Source organism: Manacus candei, unplaced genomic scaffold (assembly GCF_025592945.1).
Source record: "Manacus candei isolate 608988 ecotype Guabito, Panama unplaced genomic scaffold, ASM2559294v1 h1tg000075l, whole genome shotgun sequence".
In the NCBI taxonomy this organism is placed as follows: Eukaryota; Metazoa; Chordata; class Aves; order Passeriformes; family Pipridae; genus Manacus; species Manacus candei.
The window spans coordinates 1143956-1169716 of NW_026138123.1; the positions used below are offsets into that span (position 1 = coordinate 1143956).

Here is a 25761-nt window from a genome sequence, read left to right on the forward strand (position 1 = left end):
TTTTCTTAAGTGATGAGTTCCAATGCGTCTTTGCTTATAGACTATTTTGACATAAATATGAACAGGATGAATGAATCAATTTCCCAATAAAATAATAAGAGACATGTTCATCATTGCATTGAAATATGTTCTTGTCTTTCCCTGTCCTTCAGGGGAAAAAAAAAAATCAACTGCCTTCATTATAAGATTTCTCAGCATGATAGAGCTAATATTAATGGATTTTAAATTGAAAATAAATAGCAGGGTTGACATTTATATACAGTGTTAGAATGTGACAGGATACTGTATGCTGTGATGTGTGTCATCAGCTGATACAGACTGAACACATTATCTCCACCATTCTTTTTGTGCATAAATCAGTGTAATTATTTAATCTTTAATTTTAAACAACTACCACTTTGTCCTACTTCGAACATTTCATTGTACAGGAGTAAGATGGACAGTTAAATTATTTCTTCATCTCACAAGGAGGACTTCCTGATGGGGGAAATTATATAGCAATTTTTGACAAGAAATTACTTTGCACAGTTTATCACAAAGTCCTTGGCATGTCTTTTAACCGGTCATGTTCAATTCAAAAGCAGAGTTGTCTGCCAAATGAGTTGTTCCTGATTTTGTGGCTACAGCACTTTTTGGAATTAGAATTTACCAGTAATATTGTTACAGGCCAAATTCTAACATGTTTTTGAGCTATTTAGCAGAAGGTTAAATTTATGGTTTCTGTCCACTTCTCTCCCCTGCGTCCAGACCTAAATCCACAGAACACAAAGTCTACTTGTTTGCACAGATGCATGCCCTTTAATGGAACAATCATCTTTTAAAAATCAAAACCAAATTTCATGGTAATTTCATAGGTAATTTTCCCTATCGAAAGTTTTTTTTGTAGGGACAGTGCCACATTTCCCAAATATAGATATCTCATTGCATTCTGTGATTCACTCATGCCATGATCTCTGGATGTAAGCCAAGACTTCCCAGTAAAATCAATTTTAATAAACTTCCTTTACTTATTTTGGTCTATTTCATAGCTTTAGAATTAATAGCAGTTTATCAATAGAATGTGAATTACATATATCCCCTAATATGGGAGTTTATGACTTTATGTAGCGGAGGATAATCTCTCTAAATCTCTGCATCCTTAGGGTAGATAGTGAGTCATAATAGGAGCCAAAGTGTCTCTATTGATTGCACAGAAACTGAAGAAAAAGATGACCCTGAAGTGCCCAGTTAGTAATGCCTTATTAACATTTTAACAGATATAATTTTCACCCCTGCAATGCAAGTACAGCCTTGCTTGAGTTAAGAATAAACCTTCCTTTTAGAAACTGGAAGCATGAATTCCACCTGCACTTCCCTTTCCAAAAGCTAAACCACAGCCTAAGATATTTGGTGCTGATGGGTGTTTGAGACAGCTACATTTCACAACATGTATCAAGAGAGATTCACAAAAATACCAATTTAAACATATTTGACAAAACAGATCCAAAATGAGAGAGTAAAGTTGTGTAGAGACTTAAATAATTCAATTATCGTACCAAAAAGAAAAGAAATCTGTTTTGTTGTTCTTTATTTCTGGTGACAGTATTTTAGACAACAGAAGTGAGATGACATCAAACCGGGTAGAATGGAGATAGTAAAATATATCTCTACATTTTGAAGTTATGCATACAAGGAAGTGAATGAACTGAAAGAGAGAGGGGCTGTCCCATATGGTGCTATATTTCTTAGGTCTCTTTAGCCTTTTCTTTCTCCTTCTCTCTTGTACCTCATTGTTTAATTTTGTTAACAGAATGTACCTTTTAAAAATACATTAAAAATTAATTCCTGGTCTTGACAATTACATGTTTGAATTAAGTTCTTGAAAGACCCTTTGTAAACCAAATCCTACAGGACTGGGAAGTCCTACTTATTATTCAGTTTGCAATAACACATACAAACTCCTGGTACCAGGAGTTTCTGCTGATGCAGAAAACAGTGGTCAGAACAGTAAGCTTTACAAGTTTTCTTTCTGAACTTTATCCTGGGATCCTTTACATACATCTAGACAGCTAATCTGTCTATCACCTACTGGTGATAGGCTTCAGAACTGTGCATCTTGTATTTCCTACCACACTGAATGGTAAAGGTACAGTGTTTCAGTATTCACACCAGGCAGAAAGCCATACGGAAGGACATAGGGAGTCTTCAGCTTTGACTTACCCTCTGGCCACATCCTATGAACCGCCTCTCTATTGCAGACTTGGAGTCTTCCACAGACACACATGCCAGGGGGAGGATTAGATTGGTTATTAGGAAAAAATTCTTCATTGAAAGGGTAGTCAGGTATTGGAACAGACTGCACTGGAAATGCTCAAAAAATCTGTAGTTGTGGTACCCGGGGACATGGTTTAGTGGTGGACCTGGCATTGTTAGGTTAATGGTGGGACTTGATGACCTTAGAGGTCTTTTCCTTAATTAGTGATTCTATGATTCAGCTCTTCAAGTTGGTTTGAACCATGACCTTTTCCTCCATTCTGTTCATGTTCTGATCTTTTCCTTTCCCTCAAAACCAGATGGATCTTCTGGCCCCATGTCATCCTTTGATATTCCAACCCAAAATTCCCCACAAACATGATTTTCATGAAGGTTGATTAATGCAGGGACTCTTTCCTTATGTATTGTTCCTGTTATCACTGGTCCAGAGAGCACCCAGATACCAATATAGGACCAAATAGCTCCTAATAGTGCCTAAATGCCTTTAATCCAGATAACACAGGAGTGGAGAGAAGAGTGTAGTTCATGTTCTGGTAATCTCCAAGATAATGGTTTACTGAGAAATCTTCTCAAAATAGATTATCATGATTCTCCAAAATGAGGCTGTCACAACAATTCTGATCACAGTCAACTCTGATTATAACATAGTGTAATACCCCAAATCACCACTTGTTTATTTAGAGTAACAGTTAGGGAAACAAATGCAGTGAAAAGAATTTTTTATTACGATGTTGAGACCACAGCAATAGAAACCAAACATTCATCTACTTTGACAAACTTGTGAGAATTTAATATCTCTGGAGTTTCTGCCTTTGTGACCAGTTTTCTTGTGTCATTTTAACTATGTAAGGGCTGCTTTCTATACAAGAAAGCAGGAATCATCAATTCAGTTGCAGTCAATTAGATTTGTTGAGTTTTAACACCCATCGAGACTACGTGACTGAAAACAGATTTTATTTTTAAAATTTTATGTATAGACTTGTCAGTAGTCTGCTTCACTGTTGCATTTTCTCTATTGTAGTAAATTCTTAAACAGTGTAACTGGGCCCTGATTCTGATCAGGTGTTGTGAGCAAAGAGTAATTAAATATGAATGCATTTAGTGCTAGTGAACAAGGAAAAGAAAGTAAAATATCAAGTGAAATGAAAAAAAATCAACTAGCACAGCGTGATTGAGAACTAATTTAGTATAAATAAGTCACTAAGAAGGAAAAAAGTAGACAGGAGAGATTTGCTAAGTTTCCAAGTAGCTTTTAGCATTCATGAGAGTGGATCTTTAGGAATTATCATGACACACAGCTAGTTCATAGCCTAGATGAAGGATTCTGTGTGTCAATCAGTGAAACTGTAATCACCCCAAAAAAAGAGATGTCTGAGGCTGGTTTCTGAGATTAACCCACTCTGAAGGAATTTAAAACTTTAGAATTTTTAGAACTTTAAAGGAAAAGGAGCACAGGAGCTTAATGTATTATTTTCTCATTCAGCTAAAGAGGACAACTTTTTGCCACTCTAGTCAGCAGTTGTCAGGCCACACCTGAAATACTGGGTTCAGTTTTGGTGTCTGTTATACAAAAAGCTGTGGAAAGGCTGGAGAGGGTCCTGAGAAGGGCCTCAAAGATGATCAAAGGACTGGGGAACCTGTCATATGAGGAAAGGCTGAGAGTCAGCCTTGAGAAAAGAAGGCTTAGGAGAGACCTCATCACCATGTTCCAGTATTTAAAGAGTGTTACAAAGAACATGGAGACTTCCTGTGATGGTTTAAACCCAGCTGGAAATTAAGCATCACACAGATGCTCACTCAAGTCCTCCGTTTCTCCCCCCACCCCAGTGGAATGGGGAGGAGAATCAAAGTGAAACTTGTAGATTGAGATAAGAACAATTTAATAATTGAAAATAACATAAAATACAGTAATAATAGTGAATGATAACAATGATAATAAAAACGGAAAAACAAGTGATGCACAATGCATTTGCTCACTACCCGCTGATTAATGCCAGACCCCTGTTTCCAAACCCAGATCAGCTCCTCCTTCTGGGTAACTCCCCCCACTTTATATACTGGGCATGATGGTCTATGTTTGGAATATCCCTTTGGTCAGTTTGGGTCACCTGGCTATGCTTTCTTCCAATTTATTTTCTGTACCTCCTCACTGGCAAAGCATGAGACAAGAAAAAAGTCCTGGACTTAGGATAGAAAACAAAGCATCAGTGTGTTATCAACACCATTCTCATTTCTGAATCCAAAACATAGCACTACAATAGCTACTGAGAAGACATTAACTCTACCTTAGTTGAAGCCAGGACACTTCCTTTTTACAAGTAGTCACAGAGAATAAACGAAGGGCCGTGGGTACAAGTTACTGCTGAGGAGATTCTGGTTAGGCACAGGAGCAAAATTTTTCACAATGAGAACAATCAACCATTGGAATTATCTCCCCAGGGAAGTGATGGTTTCCCCAGAATTGCATACTTAAGATTCATCTAGACAGGGTGCTAAGCCATGTTGTTTAGACTATGCTTTTGCCAAGAAAGGCTGGGCCAGCTGATCCCTAATCTATTAACTTTTTAAGATAATATTCAGGCTTGCCATTGTAAAGATCATTAATAGCAAGGGTGAGATTCCTAGTGTGAAGTAAATCAGCTGATTGAAGAAAAAAATGTATTTAGTTCTGTGGTTTTTTCTGATTCCATATTCCACAAAATACCACTGTATACAGTACAGGATGACAGACTATGCTGTCAGTGCTGACTTACCAAGATGTCTTTGATATTCATGAAGACAGCATCTGAATTTAAATAAAAAAGTAAAACCTGTCAATATGAGAAGAAATACAGCTTTATGAAAAGTATAATTAGGTAGGTCACCAGCTAGCAGAGAAAGATCTGCAGTTATTGTGTTGGGTACATTAGGAAAGAGGCATTTTGGAGGAGTTACAGTAAAACTTCCAGACATAATGGGGTTTGATTAAGGAAGAAAAATCATCACAAAATGACAGGGAATGCTTAAAAATACCTATACATTCAAAAGTTTTAAAATGTTTAAATTCCAAAGAAATTTTAAGATCAAAAATAACCTGTGGCCTAATTTTAAATAAAGAGATGTTAATGTTTAAATAAATAAATAAATAAATCTTGTTTGTTGTTGTTACACCATCTTCATTATGTTTTCAATGGTATTCTGCATTTTTTCCTTCTCAGTCATTGCTGGGGGAATGTCACACAGGAAACCTGGTGTGTTCTTCTGATGTTCCAGCTGGTCACAAGCCATCTAAAGCTGGTCACAAGCCAGGTTTAGACTGTACCATCACCTTAACTCAATAAATTAACAGTAGTGCACAAAAAGACATAAGGCTTCCTTACTCCTTATTCTCAATTAGTCTTTTCTCCCATGCTTTCAATTCCAAAGGCTGGGTCACAAGTCTAATTCAGCTGAGAATTAAGTCATTAAAAAAGACCTAGTCTTGCAAGGACTTGCATAAAAACAGCTAATCTGTTTTCCTTTGTAATTTATCCTTCAGGATTTTTTTCATTTTTTTTTTCTTTTACTAAGCATTTAAGTTCTCCATTTAGTATAGTAAACACATCTTTTTACTTTATATCATTTTATTAAGCAACGTGGGTAAATCAGACCATGCATTTCCATTGGCAGCTTTTGCAGGGTTCCCATTGGCTTTGCCGACAAATATGAGTGTTCAGTGCTTTTTCAACAAGGAGTAGAAGCTCGTGAGGTCTTCTGAACCTGTAGTGTGTTTTGGATACACATCAATGAAACAAGTACATGATTTATTCACAGTTGCTGTCCACTAAAATTAGGGAAAATTCCCTAGAAGACAAGACAACTCTTACTTGCAGGCTTTATCAATAAACCATCCCATCTACAATCTTGTTTCCACAATATTCAGCAATAGACTTTGCATAGGAAGGAGTAGGAAGGAGTCAGAAATTTCAGGATAAGCAACACCATATATATTTCCTAATCATTAAATCCAAAAGTGATTTTTTTAAGACTTTGTATTTATACTAGTACTCTTTCAGCTGGCACCATAAGGTATCCAAGCCACCTTGAGTACACCCGCATTTTAAGTATGTAATGCAGTAGCTCTCCTAAAGTAAGTATAAATGCCTTTATATATGCAGAGAAAAGCACAGAGGTTTTCCAAAAAGAGCTCAAGTACACTGCTACAAAGCATCTAAGGTGAACACACTCCAAAGGTCTTCAAAAATCTTTTCCTCTATTAGCTGTACATATGGCCTTATCCTGGAAAGATCATTTTCTGAATCTTATTTTCTTGTTCTCAAGGAAATGTTAATGTATGACTGCCAATCCCAAGCATTACATGGAAAAATATTTCTGTCTATTATTTCAAAAGTTAGATTTTTCAGTTCCATTACTTTTTGCCCCTTGGTTCTGGGATATAAAACAACAAGATCAGAAAATTGTCCTCTTCTCTACAATACTCATAATTTTATAGATCTTTCCCTGTCATCCTCTCCTTTCTGAAATTTCATAACTCAGTCTTTAAGTCTTTCTTCAGAGGACCCAGTGACGGAAATGCTGTCATCTCTTCTCTAATTCTGTGCCTCTTTTTGATGTGGGATTATCTCTTTCTGGGTGGAGTATTTCAGGTAAGCATGTAGCACTGGCTGCTCAGGAGACTTTTTCTGTCTCATTTCTCAGCTTTTGTAAATTCACCTGTCTTTTCTAGCTGCAACTGCACAGTGTTCACTGAACAGCAAGACCCAGATTATGTTCCCAGGCTCACACGGTGAACATAAAATCCCCTATGGTATACAAGTAGTTAAAATTTTCTTCACAGAGTTTCATTTCTTTCAGTTCTTCAGCACTGAACTTCAGCAACTTTTCAGTTCATCTCAACTTTAATTTCTCTTTCTGGATTTTGTTAACATTTTTTTTCTGTGTACTTGTTTTCTTTTTTTTAGCTTTCTTTCTAATGCATTAATACATTAATAAGCAAAACATTGCATATATGAAAGTCTAAGATACTCTGCTTTTAACTGTTTTGACTGGTGAAATCTGATTGATTTATTTTTTCTTTGTTTCCCCCTACCCATTTTGTACATGTGACAGTATAGTACTCTTAAACAATAATAACTTGGTTTATTACCTTTCTTTAGAGACCTGGTTAATGGATTTTTGAAAAGCTAAATAAATTGTCATCAGGATTGTGTTTTTATTTCTTAGAAGAATTTTAATTCATTAGAGAGAGAATGCACCTTTGCAGAGATGAGGCTGGCTAGCCTTTCTCATATCACTGTCTACATTTTATTTTATTATTCCACTTTGAACTATTATTTTAAACAACTTATTAGCTTCCAAATATGTTTGTGGTTTACTTGTCAGAGAGTCTCTGGATGACAGAGAATCATTCTGAAATACAAAGTAAAATATTTTCTACTCTCAATCCACCAATCTATTAACTTTTCTTGATGAGAGATTGTACAATTTTTGGTAGCAGGTCTGGTGTTTTACTCTCAGGATCTTTGATAGTCTTCCGCCATTGCCTTCTATTTTCTGAACAGGCTGCAACAACAACAAATGAAAGTAAATTTGAAGGGGAAAATATTTTCTCTGATGTTTCTGACCTATGGAAATTGCTGGATGTGTCAGCAGATAGTAACATTCAGACTTGACCCAGTGTACCACATGAAATCATTTAAGAAAAACTGCAGTGAAGTAAATATTTTAAAATCTGAGAGCAAACAACACATTTGTTCAGAGAGAAAAAGTTCTCTTTACAACAGCTTGCATAAATACCAGTTTTGTATAGCTCAGGCGATCTCTTATGAAAAGAAAGGACAAATATGCTACTGTAATGGCAAGGTCAAACACATATAATTCCATAAAAATAATGTGGGAGTGATGTAATGTATTTATTACAAACTTATACTGTTTCATTTATATGTAACTCTTCTATTATATCTCTGTGACACAGCATCTTTTCAGATACTGTCATTGCATATCCATCAGCGAAGGAATACAAATGAATTATGAAAACCGTTGAGTCCCACATACCCTTATTCTCTCTAAGTTTGCAGCATATTTAACAGAGTGTCTCCAAAGGCACATTTTAGCAGTAAGTAAATTGATATTGATGTCTTATGTATAACAAGAATATAGATGTTTGAGCAAAATGCCTGAAATTGAGATAGCATCACAAAATACAACAGAAACAAAAAGAAAGAATTTATAGCAAACACTGCACGTTATGGTACAGTGTTTTATTCAGTTTCCCACAAAAATACTTCATCAAGCAGTGAAAGGATTTTCATATTTCAGATAAAAACCTATATTTTAGATTTGATATTATTAAAGATGATGGAAATCTGGCAGAGGAAAAATAAGGATATTTCTCTTCATGGGGAAAATTGCTAGTAGAGCCTCTCAAGAGCAGCATCACACTCATGATGCAGTTAGATAAGGTGCCTTCTTTTTTGTTAGCTGAAAAGGGTACCTAAAATGACTGGTTTTGAAATTTCCACCTCTGTCTAGCATAAAACAAGTTTTTTCCCTGGACTAGGCAGGCAAAACTGATCCCATATCAGGTATTTTGAAGATGAGAAGTGTCATATGCATTGCATATATTGTTAAAATCAGCTATATCTTCTGTAGAAGTGTGTAGTAGTGCTGAAAGCTGGCCCTCTTGGGCTGAAATCACTGAGACACTCCTCGGTCGTCTTTGGAAACTCTGGAAGCACAACAAGGTTTGAAGGAATTAGACCTACTTTTTCCTTCCAAAATCTGCCAGGCATCCAGACATGAGAACAGGTCAGACCACTGCAAACATAGAAAAGGAGTGGGAAAAATAAACAAGCATTTGCATTTTGGAAATGCAGGATAAGAAAGGAGGAAAACAAGAATGAAAATAGGTAGGAAGAGAAAAGAACTGTATCATTCATATCTTGACAATTGCGTGAAGCAAACATGCTCTACCTAAGCAAAAGAGAAGCTTTTATCTATCAGAAATTCCACTTGAATCTCTGAATGCCAGCAAGAATATCTGGCAATAATCTCTGCTTTCAATATTGCTCTTAATGGTGGAGAATTTACCTGACAGAGATTTAATTTTGTGTTTAACAGCATCAGTCATCTGTGTCTACAGATATATCACAGTATATGACTGTAGTGCTTGAATAATTGGATAGAGTCTTAAATATCTTAAATTTATTTTACTTACTTTTGTGTATCAGTAAATGTAGTAGAAAAAATTAAAAATGCACCTCAAATTCTCTCCAAGGTAAATTTCTAAGGGAAGCCCAGTAAAAAAAAAAGTTAAAAAACAACCAATGAACTATGAGACTACTTGTGAAGTAGAAACTTCAGAGGCATATGGGTTTTGTACACTAGTAAACAACACATACACAAGCTTTCGAGGGATTCTCACACTATATTATGGTTGGATTACACAGAGAAAGCAGAAAATTTTTAAAAAGTAATATGGGCTTCCTAAGGTGGTTAAAAATTTGAAGTCTCATAAATACTGTTTTATATGATGTTAGAGCTCTCAATGCTGACTTAGAGATGGAAGTTTTCACTGTGGGCAAAGCTGCAGATAGTTTGCACAAATCCTTAAATGGACACACGCTGCTTCCAACTCTTCTGGGAAATCAGAGGCGAGAAGAATTTGTTGCTTACTCTGTGCTGGTGATCACTAGATAGGCAGGTGAAACAGTAAAAGGTATATGAAAGTTGTCTTGTTGCTCTGTTACTCCCTGTGATAACAAGTGTCTTTTTGCTGTGGCAAATGTCTAGTCCCTTCCAGAGCTATCTCAGACTGGGGAAACTCCTCACTTGGGACACCTGTTCTTGGGTGAGCTTATTGTTGATCTTATTCATGAACTTCTCAAAGAGCTTATTGTGCCCTCCCAGAAAATATGATTTATTAAATGTGTGATTACAAGCTGTCATAGCTCTGACTGCAATGTCATATATATTCCCATTCAGGCCAAGTTTGGTTACCTGGGTTCAAGTCAGCTTTTGGTGGACTGTGTGGCTTCAAATGAGAGCTGTGTGAGAAAAAACCTGTGAGAGGAGAGGGAATATCTCCTCTCCTTGGGAGTTGCTTTTAAGTTCAACCATTCACCCTCTTCAGATGTCTGGATGTCTCACTTCAATGTCATAACAACACAACTCTGAGGTCTAACATTCTAGAGGTTAAATGTAAGGGGGAGAAGCAGTACAACTTGAAGACACTGAGTGTAGCAATGTAGAATGGTGCAGTGGAGTCTCTGGCCCTGTTCCTGCACTCAGAAATGTCTAGAGAAAAGAGTAAGGTCAATCTGCTTTGCCTCTAGATAGTTTACAACACAATAAAGTTCTTCAAATAAATTCAATTCACCATGATTAGAATAATTTTGCATTGGTGATACAAATGATATTATTAATAGAGTCTACCTTATAACAGGCTCCTTCCACAGTTATGAGTTCTTGTGGTTTTTTTTTCTTTTTGAATAGATTTCAGGTTCTCAAATATTTGTCGTATCGCTGGTGTCTAAGAAATTTTCTTATTTCTTCTGTATTCATCAGTTCCTTGTCTTTAGCTTTTGTTTCTTATTTACTGAACCTTCGTAGAATGACAGAATACGCTGAGTTGGAAAGGACCCAGCAGGATCATCGAGTCCAACTTCTGGTCCTGCACAGGACACCCCAAGAATCACACCATGTGCCTGAGAGCATTGTCCAAACACTTCTTGAAGTCTGTCAGACTTCGTGCTGTGACCACTTCCCTAGAGAGCCTGTTCCAGTGCTCAAGCAGCCTCTGGGTGAAAAACCTTTTCCTGATATCTAACCTAAACCTCCCCTGACTCAGCTTCTTGTGTTTCCTCAAGCCTTGTCACTGGTCACAAGAGTAAAGAGGTCGCTACCTGCCCCTCAATTTCCCGCATGACCAAGATGAAAATTCAACATCAAACTTGAATAACTCTTATGATTAAAGAAGTTATAATTCCAAACGGAAAGAGAACTTCAAGGCACAGGACACTTTTTTTATCTCTATGTTTACATCAGCCTGTGACAAGTCCCCTTATCTGCCAGGAATCTGCAGCAGCTCTTGCAAGCTGATTGGAAGCCCCCAGATCCCAAAAGAGATTCTTTCTTCTGAGCAACACTGGAGTTTTGCAGGCAGAAAAAAAAATCAGGTCCTTAATTTGAGAAAGCAGAGGATATAAAGAGAGAGACTCTTCTCATCTCCTTCATATACTGGTAATCAGCAGTATCAATCTTCTGAATACTGTCATGTTGAGCTGATTTACACAAACTACCATCACTTCAGAAATGATGGAGAGCAGAGCTGAACACAAATACTTTCCAGACTTGACAGATCACCTGGTTCATGAATCCAGATGTGATTTTAGAAGACTGTAAAACTTTAAAACAAGCCCTGACCATTGTGAGCTGACTTGAAGTTGGTGGACCTAAGATTTTCCAAGGAAATTGATCAGACACTTTGAAGATTATTCACTTGTTTTATTTTTATAATTGGAACATTTTAATATAGTATCTGATTAGATGGAATAATATTAAGCTTGCAAAATCAAAAGCTAGTGCCTCCTTTTTACTTTTTTAACAGACTACTTATTTCTGTAATAAGCTATTAATCTTCATTTTCCTTTAAGCTCACCCAAAGGGATGTTTATGATCTTCAAAAGAAAGTTTCTTTCCTATATTAAGTAACATCTAACTCTGAATTCTGATACAGAGGACGAGTTCAGGTTTTAGGGTACTACAAAACAATAGTGAAGTTAATCATCATGATGACCCCAGTTGATTGGATGGTTAATCACCAGAAAGACAGGACGGGTGGATCAGGTTTTTGCATATCTTTCCCTTGCAGAAGCTTGGTTCATTTTGACAGAGAGAAACATTATAGATTTCTCCTATATCTGTGTATAATTTCTCCTAAAGATTACCAAAGTGACAATGAGACACTGATACCATGTCCTCTGCAGTAATGTCTCCATAATCAGAGACATATTTGTATTAGGAGCCTGCATATTTGCATCTTTCTGTTAATCTTTTCCAATATAGATGTGAACAGAGCAGCTTATCATTCCACTCATTTGTATCTGGTTAAAAGAAATCTTGTTACATAGCATATAAAGTGAAGCTGGCAAATAAATTTCAACCTTGGTTTACCTTTCCTCTATCTTCAAATAAAATAGTGTTTGTGTGTGTCTTTCAAATAAAATTATTCATAAGTGGGTAAAATAGGGAAAGAAACAAGATTATCCATTAAATTTAGGAAACACTAGTAGCTTTTGTCTCTTAATACAGTAGTTTGCGTCTGGTGGCATTAAGATCTTCTGGATAATTAGTAAAATATTTATCTTATGATATTCCATCCATGAAGAGACAGAAAGTATTCATTATAATAAAATAGAAACAAAATCAGAGGTTGAAATAACCACAAAACAGACATATTAGTTCCCAAAATTACCGTAAATTTCAGGCATAAATTTCTATAATATGAAACAGACACTCTCATTTCCTGGTACAGTCTTATAACCAAGGAATTTTAAAAATGTGCATAGAGTGAAATAACTGGAAAATATAATGTCTGTTTTACAGGAAGCTCAGATTGGTAATTTGTGTTCATTCTGGATCAGATTTAAAAAGAAAAAGGCAAAAACAAAAGTAAAATTTAAGTTCCCCGGACAAAAAAATGGTGGGTGTAGGTGTCGGTGCGAATGCATGTACAAAACAACTTCTCCAAAAACAGAACAGCTATGAGTCAATACTAATGTAATAAAACTCAATAGTGTGATGTGTATTTAAATGAATACTTTATGAGCAATATTTGGCTGTATAAACAGAATGATAATAGCTTTTTTGGAAAGAAATATTTGAACCTTACTGAAAAATAATTCCCCAGTCAGAATTGTTTCATTTTGGTAGTGCTGAAACAAAGTGGAAAAGATTTTTTTTATCTATAAAAAAAAAATCTCTATTTTAAGACTGTTTCTATGAAATATCTTATTTTCAGCAACCCACTTGTTATATGATTTCTACTGCATGTAATGAAGAACATTTAATCACTGATGGTACCACTGATATTCATTGGCAAAGATACCTCATGCAGGATATTGTTCCCTCCTATCTGGTCACTGTTACCGCACTATATGTGTGCTTAGTCAGCCCTATCGTGAGGCTGCCCAAAGTCTTAGAATGGTACTGGGAACAAAGGCCAGCAAAAGAGAAATGCCAACAGCAATCCCACAACTCTCGTGAGCAGAAGGCTCTCTGTAAAAGCTGATTTTTATTCCTCAGTATACTTACAAACAGCAGTCTTCCTGAAATCAGACTGCCCCAGTGCTCAAAACTGACAAAGTTCCTGGGGGAGTTCACATTTCTAACACTACCCTTGTCAGACTTAATCAGATCTTGTACCAGTTAGCCATCTATATTTTGGTTGTGTAGTCTATATAAAGTACACTTGTAAGCAATCTATCAGACATCTCTACTTGTACAAAATGATATCTCAGGTCCTGATGCACAAAGCAGAAACTAAGATTGATCCAAATGTTTCTTAAAGAAGATGTACTCTCACTCAAACCAATACATAATACTTTGTGATCTGAATATAATTTTTTTTTAGAGACTGTACTTCACAGACATAGCATTATTTTGCTGCTGTATAGCATTCATAACATTTAAAGTGACTTTTACAACAAAATTTTTATCATAGGAAGAAATAAGAGTACTCGAGGCTCCTCATTGCTGCATAAAACACATAATTACATTCAGAGCTCATGCCCTTATTTCCTATATAGTGTTTCATGTATTCATCTTTTGCCTGGTCAGTGTTCGGGCAGAGTTCTGAATTAATGAGTATCTTTATTTGTGTAAGCAAGGGCTTAGAAGATTTTCCAGCTTTATCAGTAGCTCTTCTCCAAAACTCTTGTTTACAACATCTCAGTTCATGAAGAATTACTACTGGTTTTAATTTCTACTCTTTAAGATTGTGAAATAGTAAAAAAACTAACATGAAGCAAAGTTAGGCTACTTTAAAATATTTCATAGGAAGGTTGAAATGGGAACCCTACAAGACACAACGTTATTGGTTGTGGTAATGTCACAGAATACCACAGAGGCAACAATTCACCTAGATTCTAAACAACAACAACAAACAACAAAAATTAAAAACAAATACAAAACCAAACAAACACAAAACCAATCAACCAACGGACCAAATAAAACCCCATGGCATTTAAGCATATAGTCTAACTTTTAATGAACAAATAATGCAAATCTTGTATACTAGAATATTTAGGGTTACTTTTGGTTACAGAAAATCACACACTAAACTGAGGCTCACAGGGAACAGATTTCACTCTCTATACACATCTTATTCACTGCTGTTGTCATTGAGTAAACATGGGACCACTAGGGTAAAACACAGCAAAACTTGAAAGGCACATCACTATTTATTTTCAAATGAATGCTGTTTTTCCATCGAGTTCTGCTGAAAAACCTCAGCTTACATAATAGGTTATTCCATGAATATTCTTGGAAAAATCAATTAATTAGTTAGTCACAGCCTGAGGTACTCCTCAGTATACATGGTGAGTGCAGAATTTATCTCTAAATACTCACAGACTTTGGGAGAAGTTAAGCTGGAATCATATCACACTGTCTCAAGGCAATACTCTTAATTCCTTTATTCCAATAAGGTACAATTTCCTGGTGTCGTTGAAAGTGTCAGTGGTCAGAAAGCCTCTCAAGTTCATGAGGGGCCTCTTCCTTTCCAACTGGCAGATGAAATTATGAAGTTGTTCTCTGTTTGAAGACATCATTTTCAACCATGAATATGGTTGCGTAGCATCAGTGCAAAGCATTTAAAATCTATTTTGATTCAGAAAATTTGCCATTTTGAGAAAGTTTCTGTTGTGACTTTTTACTTCCTACTTTCTTTCCCTCCCACCATCCTCCACATCTACACACCATAAGAGCTTTTTGATGATTTCTATGTTCCTTTTTGTATAATTATTTTGGCAGCCCAGTCAGTAACATGAAATTTTCCTTCAGTGAGGAAAAAAAAGTAATTTTCATGGAAAATGGTTGAAGTACTTCCTGGAAATTTCACAATGTTCATTAAGAACTGTGATGACAATGTCAGTCAGGAACAACAGGGGAAGGGGCAGAGGAAAGCTGAATTAATCTCTTGAAAACTATGAAGAATTGGCATCCACAGAGAATTAAACTGATTGAGTTTTTTCATTATGCTCTACTGATACCTCTCATGCAGTGTGACTTAGTCTGTTTTGACAGAAATCAGGTTATCCAGAATCACATGTATTGTGCCTGTATGAGTGAGTGAGAATGAGAGGGGGAGGGAGGGAGACTGTGGATCTATATGGATTGTAAATACAACTTTTCTTCCAACTGTTTTTGCAGTCTTAGTACATAAAATCATAAAATGGTCTGGGTTGGAAGGGACCTTAGTGATCATCTAGTTAAAATTAGTTTTGTACAGTTGCACAGAGTTATAATTCTGCTAGTGTAATGACCACGGTCGTGGTCAGTCAATGCAGTGTTCTACCTGGACATACTGTACACACTGGGGGCAGCAGCTCTTGGCCTCTCTCTAGTTATTGTAATCATATTAACTAGTAACTCTGTCTGGTTGCCTTTCAAGGCCAGAAAGAATACTTCAGACAGGGTCTAACCTCATGTGTGATATGAGACACAGAATATCCTAAAAAGAGGCAAAACCTGGACTGCTAGTCCCCTCAAAGAGACAAAAATAAGTGTTCTTCATAATGTCCTGAGAGAAAAAGCACATGATATGGCCTTTTAGTTTCTCAAAATTCTCCAAATTCTCTACAAACCCCTCACTTTCTTTGTGGTAACTCTCAACCCATTTATAATATGTAATGCTTGACAAGCAAATGCAGTTTAGTGTCTGGTTTGTTTGTGAAACTTTTGTTCCTTGAATTGATGAAACTAGTTTTTTGTGTTGGGTTACAGGTCACTGAAGTAATAAAATATTTTTTCTACTTCCAGATATGGGCTTGAAACTTGTACAGTAGAAATAAAATGAATGACAGTACAGTAGAAATAATAAATTAATCTGTCCAATTAATATGTTTTAAAATATTATTAATATTTCACAATTACCAAGAAGATTTTGATTATGATCGATCTGGGTAGGCATTCATGATGATGAATACAGGCATATAAAGCCAGCATTGATTGATGCAGTTTTTCAAAAGTGTAATTTTAACTTTTTTTTTCATAAAGGGACAAGGTAAGGTAGATTTAATTTATTTAGGTGAGTAAAATTGCCACTAAATCCTTTTCAGATTTTGTAGCTATGCTTCTGTACATGAAAGATGATTTTATTCTTATGTGATACTATCTTGCCATCATGGCAAAGAGATGAGATATTTAGATGTATTCAAGTATTTATTCTATGTATGTTGTTGCCATGATGCATCAATAATCCAGTTTATCTTAGTTCTGTCCCATGTTAAAAAAAGAGTAATAGTAAAACTAACAGAAAAATATGGGAGTTTTTTCTGTTCTTTGAGATTGGTCTACCAGCTTTCTCTTAGCAACTATGATTTTTCAAAGGTTTCAATCATCTCCCAAGCCACTCAAAACATAAGATCATTCTATTTGTTTTCTATATTATAGGTATGCAACATACAAAAAAGATCATAAAATCTCAAATCTTCTTTGTGTTTTTGTTTGGTTTTGGCAGCCTGACTTACATGAGTAAAAAGTCTGTTAATAAAAATGACTGTTTTGTCTTCTAAAGTTTTGAATTTTTATTTTCTTTTAAATCACTAGATTTCCTCTTGTTTTTTCAAAAAACTGTTGATAATTGTTTATTCTTATATTTTCTCTATAATGCATATATCTTTCCAATCTTATAACTCAGTTTAGTTTAGTTTATGTTGGAAGTTAGTTTTAGCTTTGCTTCCTTTAAATGAGGATATAATACAGTGAGAGAGATGTCTACTGCTACCGCAGCCCCTCTTTCCTTTTCCTGAAATGTAATCCAATACATTTGTTTTACTGACATGAATCTTGAGAAGGTGCATGCTTTGAAAGAGTAAGAATTTTGTTCTAGACGATTTTACTAAATGAGCTAGAGAATTTTTCCTGCTTCTGGCTATTTAACACATGGTCTCCTCACATCCACATTCCATCTTTTGCATTGACATGCTGAAAATTACATAGGAAAATATTAATAGAATTTAACTAGTACTTTGAAGTGTTCTATATAAAATATTTTAAAAAGGAATATTTATTGTAATTACAAGTCATTGGGTTTAGCTATTGATGTACTTTAAGAAGGAAAAGGACTCTCATATCAAAACATAGTTTGTAAAGTGAATACCACACTCCAGGCCAATGTATATTTTCACTGATAGTTTCAGGCCTTGTTATGTAACACATGTTTTTAGACTCTGGAAATCAGCATTTTGGATTTGCTAGAAGAATTGCCACCCAATCTAAACCTATATTTTCCTAGGTATAAGAAGGAATACTGGCCGACCAAAGGCCCTAATATCTGTTTTACTATTAAGAAAATTTCAATACATTTCAATACATTTCAGTTACAAATCATGAATTTCTAATACTTAAGCTAAAAAGTCACCTTTCTCTACCATTAAAACAGAGGAAAGAGTTTAAACTGCTCTGGATCTTCTTACTCAGTTGGGTCAGCCGTGGGACTCATGTAAAAGTGCTTGGGCAGAGTGATATGTACAAATATGAGATAAATCCACCTACTATTGTATACCCTCTTGGGTAGCATGAAACTAAGATGTCTGTGTAAAACCTTTGGTGCCTAGAAAGATCAGGAAGGATAGGAGAGGTTATTTGTGGTGTTTGTTGGGAAAGTAGTAATTTAAATCGTCTGTACAAATATGAGCAGAGAGGGACTACTCTGGTCTACCACCTAGCCCAGCACAGCTCATATGCAAACACCTACATTTTTTTCCTTTTTCTCCAAAAAAAGGAAAATCTGCTCACTGGTGTGGTCGTTGGCATACACCCTTCCGCAGACAATGGCTGGGCACTGTCTGGAAAGGTAGGAATTAGCACAGGCCACAGCTGTGCCGGCGGTGCACTGACAGCTAGGGACCATGGGTGAGCCTTCTCTGGTGCTCCATATAGCCTTCCTGGCCAAAACGGAGCAATATGGGAATATTAAAAATATCCATATATACTACAGAGAAGTTTGAAATCAACTGCGAGAAAAATAAAACAAAGTGAGAGGCATTTATCTAAGAAACAGATATCAAGAGCAGGTACACTCATGCACATGCATTCTTTAAAAATATGGATAAGAATTCAGATGTAATTTTGAGCCAAAGCTTAGAACTTGTGAATCAGAGTAGGAAGATGATATGTACGAACTGAGCTTAGAGACATAAAAATCTTCACAGAAGCCCACAACTGCATTATTTACTTCTGCTCTTGAATAAAAATTTATTTCTTATCTTGCTTAAGTAGACACATGGGTTTGCTCATTTTCTTGTTACTGTGTATGGTGCACTGTTCAATACACTCCCTAAAAACTGATGTACAATTTCAAATATGATTCATAACCCAACATACTACTATTAGATCTATTTCATGAGGAGAACAAGAGGATTGTCTACACTGTTAGTGATCAAGAAAGAACATCTGTGAATATGTATCTATCAGATCCAGTGTTCCTGTTTCCAACAAGCAGGCTATGCTCACTGACTAATTAAAAATAGAAAAACAATTGCTTTATTTCATTTATTGTTGCAAGTGTCAATATAGCAACTAAAGCATCAAAAATGTGGTGGGTGATATAGTCAACAACAGGAAAAACACTTTCTCTCTAGAAGTTTATATGAGAACAAAAAGTACACACATCGCCTAGTCTTCCTTGTCATTAATCTGTGGATAAGAAAACTTTGCAAGCAATTAAAATTGAATTTTTAATGAAAAAAAATCGTGTTCTACAGAATGCAGTAGGCAAAAGCTGCTATAAAGAGATAATCACAAACCATAGATTGCTGACAAAGGCTTCCCTTTATCACCTCACAGCCTTACTCATACCTGCCACTATCGCAAACAATCTAAAATAAAGATTTTGTGATTCTGGGACTACTACATTGGAATTAATTTTATAATTTAAGCTGGTATTATTCACACTCATCAAATTATAACCAATGAGATGAAACATACTGAATTCAAATCAAACTCTCATCTAGATTACTCATTTCAGGTGTCAGGGTTTTTTAATTTTCACTGCTTCAAAATTTAATCTACATTTCCTTCTTTATTAGAAACAGGTCTAGAGAGAAGAGAAATGATCAGCTGACTATATTGCTTTTCAGCCTGTGATAAAGGAAAGGTAGTTACTAAGATTTTCAGATATTCTGAATGAATACAAAAAGGAAATTTTTGTTATGTAACAACCTAGATAGCAAGTATCTGGACAGCAAATAATGTACTTCAAAACAGATAAGTGGAAAATAAAATGGGAACAAGCAAACCTCTCTGTACTCTGTCACATAGGGTTTTTATCACCTTTGTAGCCTGGTTTCCAATCTATCTTCTCAGGAAACTTTTCTGTGCCCAAAAGTTTAATGCAATTCTAATGACAAACATTGTTGCTCAGAAGACAAAAGGCATTAAAAATTAAAATCAGCATGTTTATTTTACTTTTCTGTTTAAATTATTATAATAATTGAAATAATCAAAGATCCTGCAGCCATGGCTACACAGCATCAGATGAGAACATCTTTAAAGTGTTCCTTTTAGCTCCCAAATGTAGACATTGATTCTCACTCTGGCAGATTCATCCCCTGATCTACAGCTCTTAGTGTTCAAGAATCCTAATGTTCAGGAAACTAGTGCTGTAGACTGGATAAGGTTTTATTCGAAGGGAAGCAGCACCATCTATTGCAACCTGGCAGCTTAACCCGATGACAGAAAGAACAAAGATGGCCTGAGCCCAGTTTTCAACTCTTTCTTGCGTGCACTTTCAGAAATTTGTCTTTGACTGGCTTCAAAGGATGTTATTATCTCAGTTTGTTTATGATAAGGTGCAGGGACAGGGCTGTGTTCCATGCATGCATATGTTCAATAAAAAGTCACGTCTAAGAGATACCTGTTTATGAACTAAGATAATATAATAGCAAAAGCCTAGTCCTGACTAACTGTTGCTTTTAAACGACTTGGCTGGAGTTTTTATTTCTGAAATGGGAGGACAGTCAAAAGTTAAGAGTTTATTTTAGCCAGGTGATATTCTCTCAAAATTTTCTTTCAGAAGCAGCATTAATGTAGGTGTGCAGTACAGTATGTTCTTCTAATAATGACAGTGCTATTGTTATCCATCTATACTTCTCATTCTTCTCTTTTTTCCAGATTGTCTACAAAGCCTGGCTGTGTTCCCAGTATTTTGAAGTCACACAGTTTCACTGCAACAACAGAATTCCTTGCAAGCAATACTGTTTGGAGGTTCAAACGAGGTGTCCCTTTATATTACCAGACAACGATGATGTCATCTACGGAGGACTATCAAGTTTCATCTGTACAGGTACAGTATAAAAAAAACTAATTTCACTTGTTTTCATAAGTCTAAATTTGATGGACTTAGCTATAACTACGAGAGCCCGAAGGTGTTCCTCACTAGAAAGATTTGTCAGAGATGCTAGGATTTGAGCCCAGCTTTAGAAATGCACATTTACGCTACACCTTACCCATCACCAGGCTTACAAAACAAAATTGCTAGAAAAAATTTGCTCTGGTTACTTTTTACACTTAATAATTTGGTGGAGGATTTCTGTTACTCCATGTCATGCAGTACTCAGAGTAAAGAGGCTGCATGTCTTGCAATATTCAGAAGACAGAGAAAGGCAGGTGCAGTTTCTAGTATATTTACCTTTGTACACCTGCATTCTTATGTCAGATAAATGGAGAATCTGAAGCATGTCGTTCAAAACTGCAGCAACTCTCAGAACATGCATGTCTAAGGAAAGATCTTTCACTAGTGAAGAAATTTAAGAATCAATTTTTCAACTGTGAAGAACTGATCTTTTTTGTCTCCTCTGTATTTCAGTTTTAAAAGGTATTGCTAATATATATCTCAGATATCACAAAAACTTTTTTCAGGACTGGTTGGGAGTCATCTAAACAAAATTGCAGCTTATATCAATGTTATCTTCAGATTTCTGGTGCCTGGAGTATCATCTGAGAACCTTGAAGATATTCAGGCAACTTATTCCTACTAAATAAGTAAAAAGGCATTTCAACACTTAGATCATTTGACATCTCTGGTCCAAACATCGGAAGTTAGACAGCCTTCACCTCTAAATTAGGGCTGCACTGGAAATCTTGATACTAAATGAGTTGCAAAGGTAAGCTACTTAAAAACAGAGCCAGTTATAAAACCCCATAGAGGCTATATACCATCTCAAATGCAACTATAATGATTGTGGCAACTCACTTCATCTTATACTCTGTATTTGGATTTAGGGTGATTCTGGTAGCAAGGTATTTACGGTATTTACTGTATTTCTTTTTGAACCTTAAGCCTTTTGCACACAGTTGAATAATATCCATCCATATGCAAAAGACAATATAATAAAATGTGAGCTCAGTTACAATTTCGAGTCATCAATAAGGCAATGGTGCTTAGCACTTTAATGCATTTCATAAATATTAATAGCCTTCCAATATGCGTAGGCAGTAAACAAATTAGTATTATTTTCCAGTTTAAGATAGTATAGTAAAAGCTGAAGTAAGGGACTTATTTATATGTTATTTACCACAAGTATACAATATATAGGTGTGTGTGTTTTCATGTATATACATGTGTACCCACTTACACACATACACAATAGCAAAAAATCAAAGAATCAACAAAATCATCTTGGCATATATTTCAGAAAATCTCTTAGGAAATACATATCCATTTTCCTACTATAACTCAAAATCCAAATTCCTTCCTAAAACACAAAAAATATATGATTTTGAAAAGATTACTGACATCTCTGAGTCTGAAATGAAAAAACAATTTTGGGAGGGGATTAAACTCACTTTATTGCAGGTAGTAGCAGTAACATGGGTATCTGCACATAAACTCTGTTGCTAAGCTCTCACTAGAGTCACTAAAGATCTGCTGTAGTCAGTAGGGCTGAGAGGTATTTAAATCAGCCGAAGTAGGCACCTGCACCTGATGAGAGGACTCGTTCACAGTGCTGGCTGCTCTCTATTTGCTGTATTTGCTGTCAGTCACCAGGGGCTTTTTGCAGACATTTAAAACCAGGATGACCTGAAGCTCAGCTTAGCAGTCCACTAACTAATATTTGGTTGAGCTTTTTGTCCTCTCAAATTCAGACTCAGCAGCAGCAGAGCGGAGCTTGTACTCGCAGACCTGTGGGAGTTAGTATGCTGACCCTAGGCAGTTGGGAACAAGAGAAGATGCTGAGGACAGGTACAAGGCTGCAGTTCAAACTTTGTCTGGAACACAGGCCCATTTTCACCCTCTTACTAAGCAGCAGCTCACTGTAAGAGTACTTCTTGCCACTAAACAATGATAAATGAAACTATTATCTGCTGTGGGACTAAGGAATTACACTTCTCTGCAGCTTAGTGAAAACAGATTTATTTCATGCAAAGTACAGTGAGTTCAACAGCAGATAAAATAATCTACCTCAGCATAGCTTGTGGCTTGACAGATAACTTGAAATCCTTCTGCCAAAAAGCAGCTGGAAGCAGGTCACCTATGTCTTGGGGGACCTATTCTCCTGCTGCACTTTCTGTGAGCTCCTGTCTGGCAGACATATTCTGGTATTTTTAGTTACTGATCTGGCTTTTCATTAGCAAAACCCAAAAGAGTAAGGTCAAAAAGTATTTCTATCTAATATTTAGGTGTCAAGTAACAGGAAAAGGTATTCGAAGGATATCTGGTTTTATTTGATATTGACTACAGCACAGAGGGTGGGACATACATATAAATATTACATGCCATTTTCCAGTTGCAGTTAGATAGAGGCTGGCATCAGCAGCAATGCTGGGAGGTGCCCTGGCTGCACCGAGCTGCCACCTCCCCTTGCCATGCCTGTCCTGCTGCAGCAGTGAGCCAGAGCACAGAGACCCGCTGGAGGTGAGCGTATGGCAGCACTGGTGGACGAGGAACCCATATATTTTTTTTTTTTCTTTCAGGGTAGGATTTCTGTGAATTTGTAGTCTGAAAAAAAAAAAAAGTATTGGAGGTTGTAAAAAGAAATAATAACAAAGGTTTTATCTTTCCTTTTTGATGACAAAACATCATAGGACTGCCTATTTTCCCACAAGAAATTTTGTAGTCATTGTTATCTTTGTCACCATTAAATTAAAAAGAAAAAAATTTAGTTTATAATATGGATTAATATTGAACACTTGGAAATTCCTGAAGAACTCATATAATAAGTGGCAAGTATTATAGCCTGAAAATGTCTTAGTTGATTATCTCCAATGAAAACAGATAGTGGGAAAGGAAGAAAGTGTGCTGCACTAGTTACATATCACTAGAACTTGTCTTTTGGAGAAATGCACGTGAGGGTGTGGAATAACTGCAGTGCAAAAGAAAATATTTGGGAGATTAATGAAAACAAACAGAATCACAGTGTGGTTCTGATTATGGAAATATGCAATTCACTAGAAAGAATTTTGTGTTCCACTCTTGCACCCTTGCTTCCAGGAAAAGGAAGGAAAGAAATTGATCCTTCCATCAAGCACTATTCTGGAACCTGATGGTTTTCATATTCATTAGAATTGAGTGATTGCTTTCAGTTTAGACCTTTGGCGTTCATATCCATATGATTAAAGTTTACAGTGGTTTAGATGAAACTGAAAGATGTCTCTTTCTACATCTCAGCTGTCTAGAATTGCCCATGCAAACCAGAATGTTATTTAACGGAAATAACAATAGAGTTTAGGCGCACATACACACACACACACACACACAGAAACACAAAAACACATATGGTAGATTACAATGAATTAGCCCCATGCAAAGTTCCAGGTCAGGGTTTTTGATTGTAACTTCTAAGAAAACAATGTGCATACCAGTGGGATTGTTTTCGGTCGTAGATGTAGTCATCTCTTCCTTTATTTTTTTTTCCCAGCTTGAATGGAAGATGTGGCAGATTTCTTTAACACATGGTCTTTCAGTGCAAAAAGAGTTGAAAGACTGTGGTGGGCTGACTCTGGCTGGACATCAGGTGCCCACTGTTAAGGAAACTTTCCAGTCTGACCATTCACAAGACTCTCTGACAGTCAAACTCCCAAGGCCAGAGACTTTAACTGCTGTGTTCGAAGCCCCTTCTCAGCTCCAGTGAGCTGATGGGTGTTTTGCTTGACTCCCCACACACCCCACTCACATGCAGTCAGACCAGGCTTCCTTACTGATTTGACCCCAGGCTTCCCATTGTAGAGTCTCAGATCTCTAGCTCCATAAAGTGCAGTAACACAGAAACAGCCTCTGAGGAGGACCCCCAGCAAAGGAACCCCTGGGCTTTTATACCCTCACAGTCTACCCATGCACAAGTCTGGCTCTTCCTCATGAGTCTTCCATTCCTACTGTGTCTCTCAGCGTCCACCCAGGCTGGCACCACCAGTTTGTGCCTTTTGTTGACCAAAGGGCTGGCAGTTCACAGCCTCTTTTCTCTCTGAGTTCCCACCCAGATCTCAGTTTGCATCCCAAACTGCACCTTGCAAACTGAACTACCTGCACCAGATGTATTCTTCAATACCGACCAAAGCCACCCTTTCACTCCCCTCTACAGCCAAAACTATCCCTTCAGGCCTGCAGTTTGCTCGACCCAGAAAACATGAGAAAATATAGTAACCAAATGAGCAGCAGAGATGCCCAAAGAGAGAGGAGAGAACATTACTTCTTATCTGCACACATGGCCCTTCTCCAAGCAGCCAGGATATGCCACCAATACTGAGGGTCCAGTTGCATCTGCGTTAGCAGTCCAGTTCAGGAGTATACATTTGAAGCAAATCCCTTGTTTATACTTCTTGTTGTTTGACTTACACTGGAGAAAGGTCTTGGAGGATTTGAACTGAGCTCCTTTGGATTAAACTAAATAAGGAGATGGGCTACAGCATCAACACTAGCATGCCCCAACCAACAATGCACATTTGGTCTACAGAATTAGATTAGAGCTAGAGTGAGGTAAAATCCCTTCAGAGACATTTAGGGTTGACACAGGATAAATACTAAGTACCAGCTCTTTCACTGAACAGACCTTCTTCTCTTACTAAAATTACTTGTTAATACAGACATAGCCTATTATGGCTGCTGTCTGTGTGCCAAGTCTGGACCACCCTAGAGTGCAGATTTAGGACTAATTGTGTTTCTAATGGCTTTCTTTGTACTGACCATGACTTATGGTGTCTTTGTGCCCTGTGGCATAGCAGGGCCATTACCCAGTATCAAGTATCAGGCAGGAAATCCAAATGACTTGCTCATACTTTTTACCTGTACAATAGATGTCATGGAATTCA

At 36.5% G+C, this 25761-nt stretch overlaps 1 protein-coding gene across 1 annotated transcript in view; it reads left to right on the forward strand.

The window, feature by feature from the left end:
- NALF1 (NALCN channel auxiliary factor 1) overlaps nucleotides 1–25761 on the forward strand; it is a 468005-nt gene that overhangs the window by 429271 nt on the left and 12973 nt on the right. The window contains exon 2 of the mRNA XM_051809108.1: nucleotides 20629–20800. Coding sequence (XP_051665068.1) covers nucleotides 20629–20800 — 172 coding nt within the window. The remainder of the gene's footprint in view (nucleotides 1–20628; nucleotides 20801–25761) is intronic.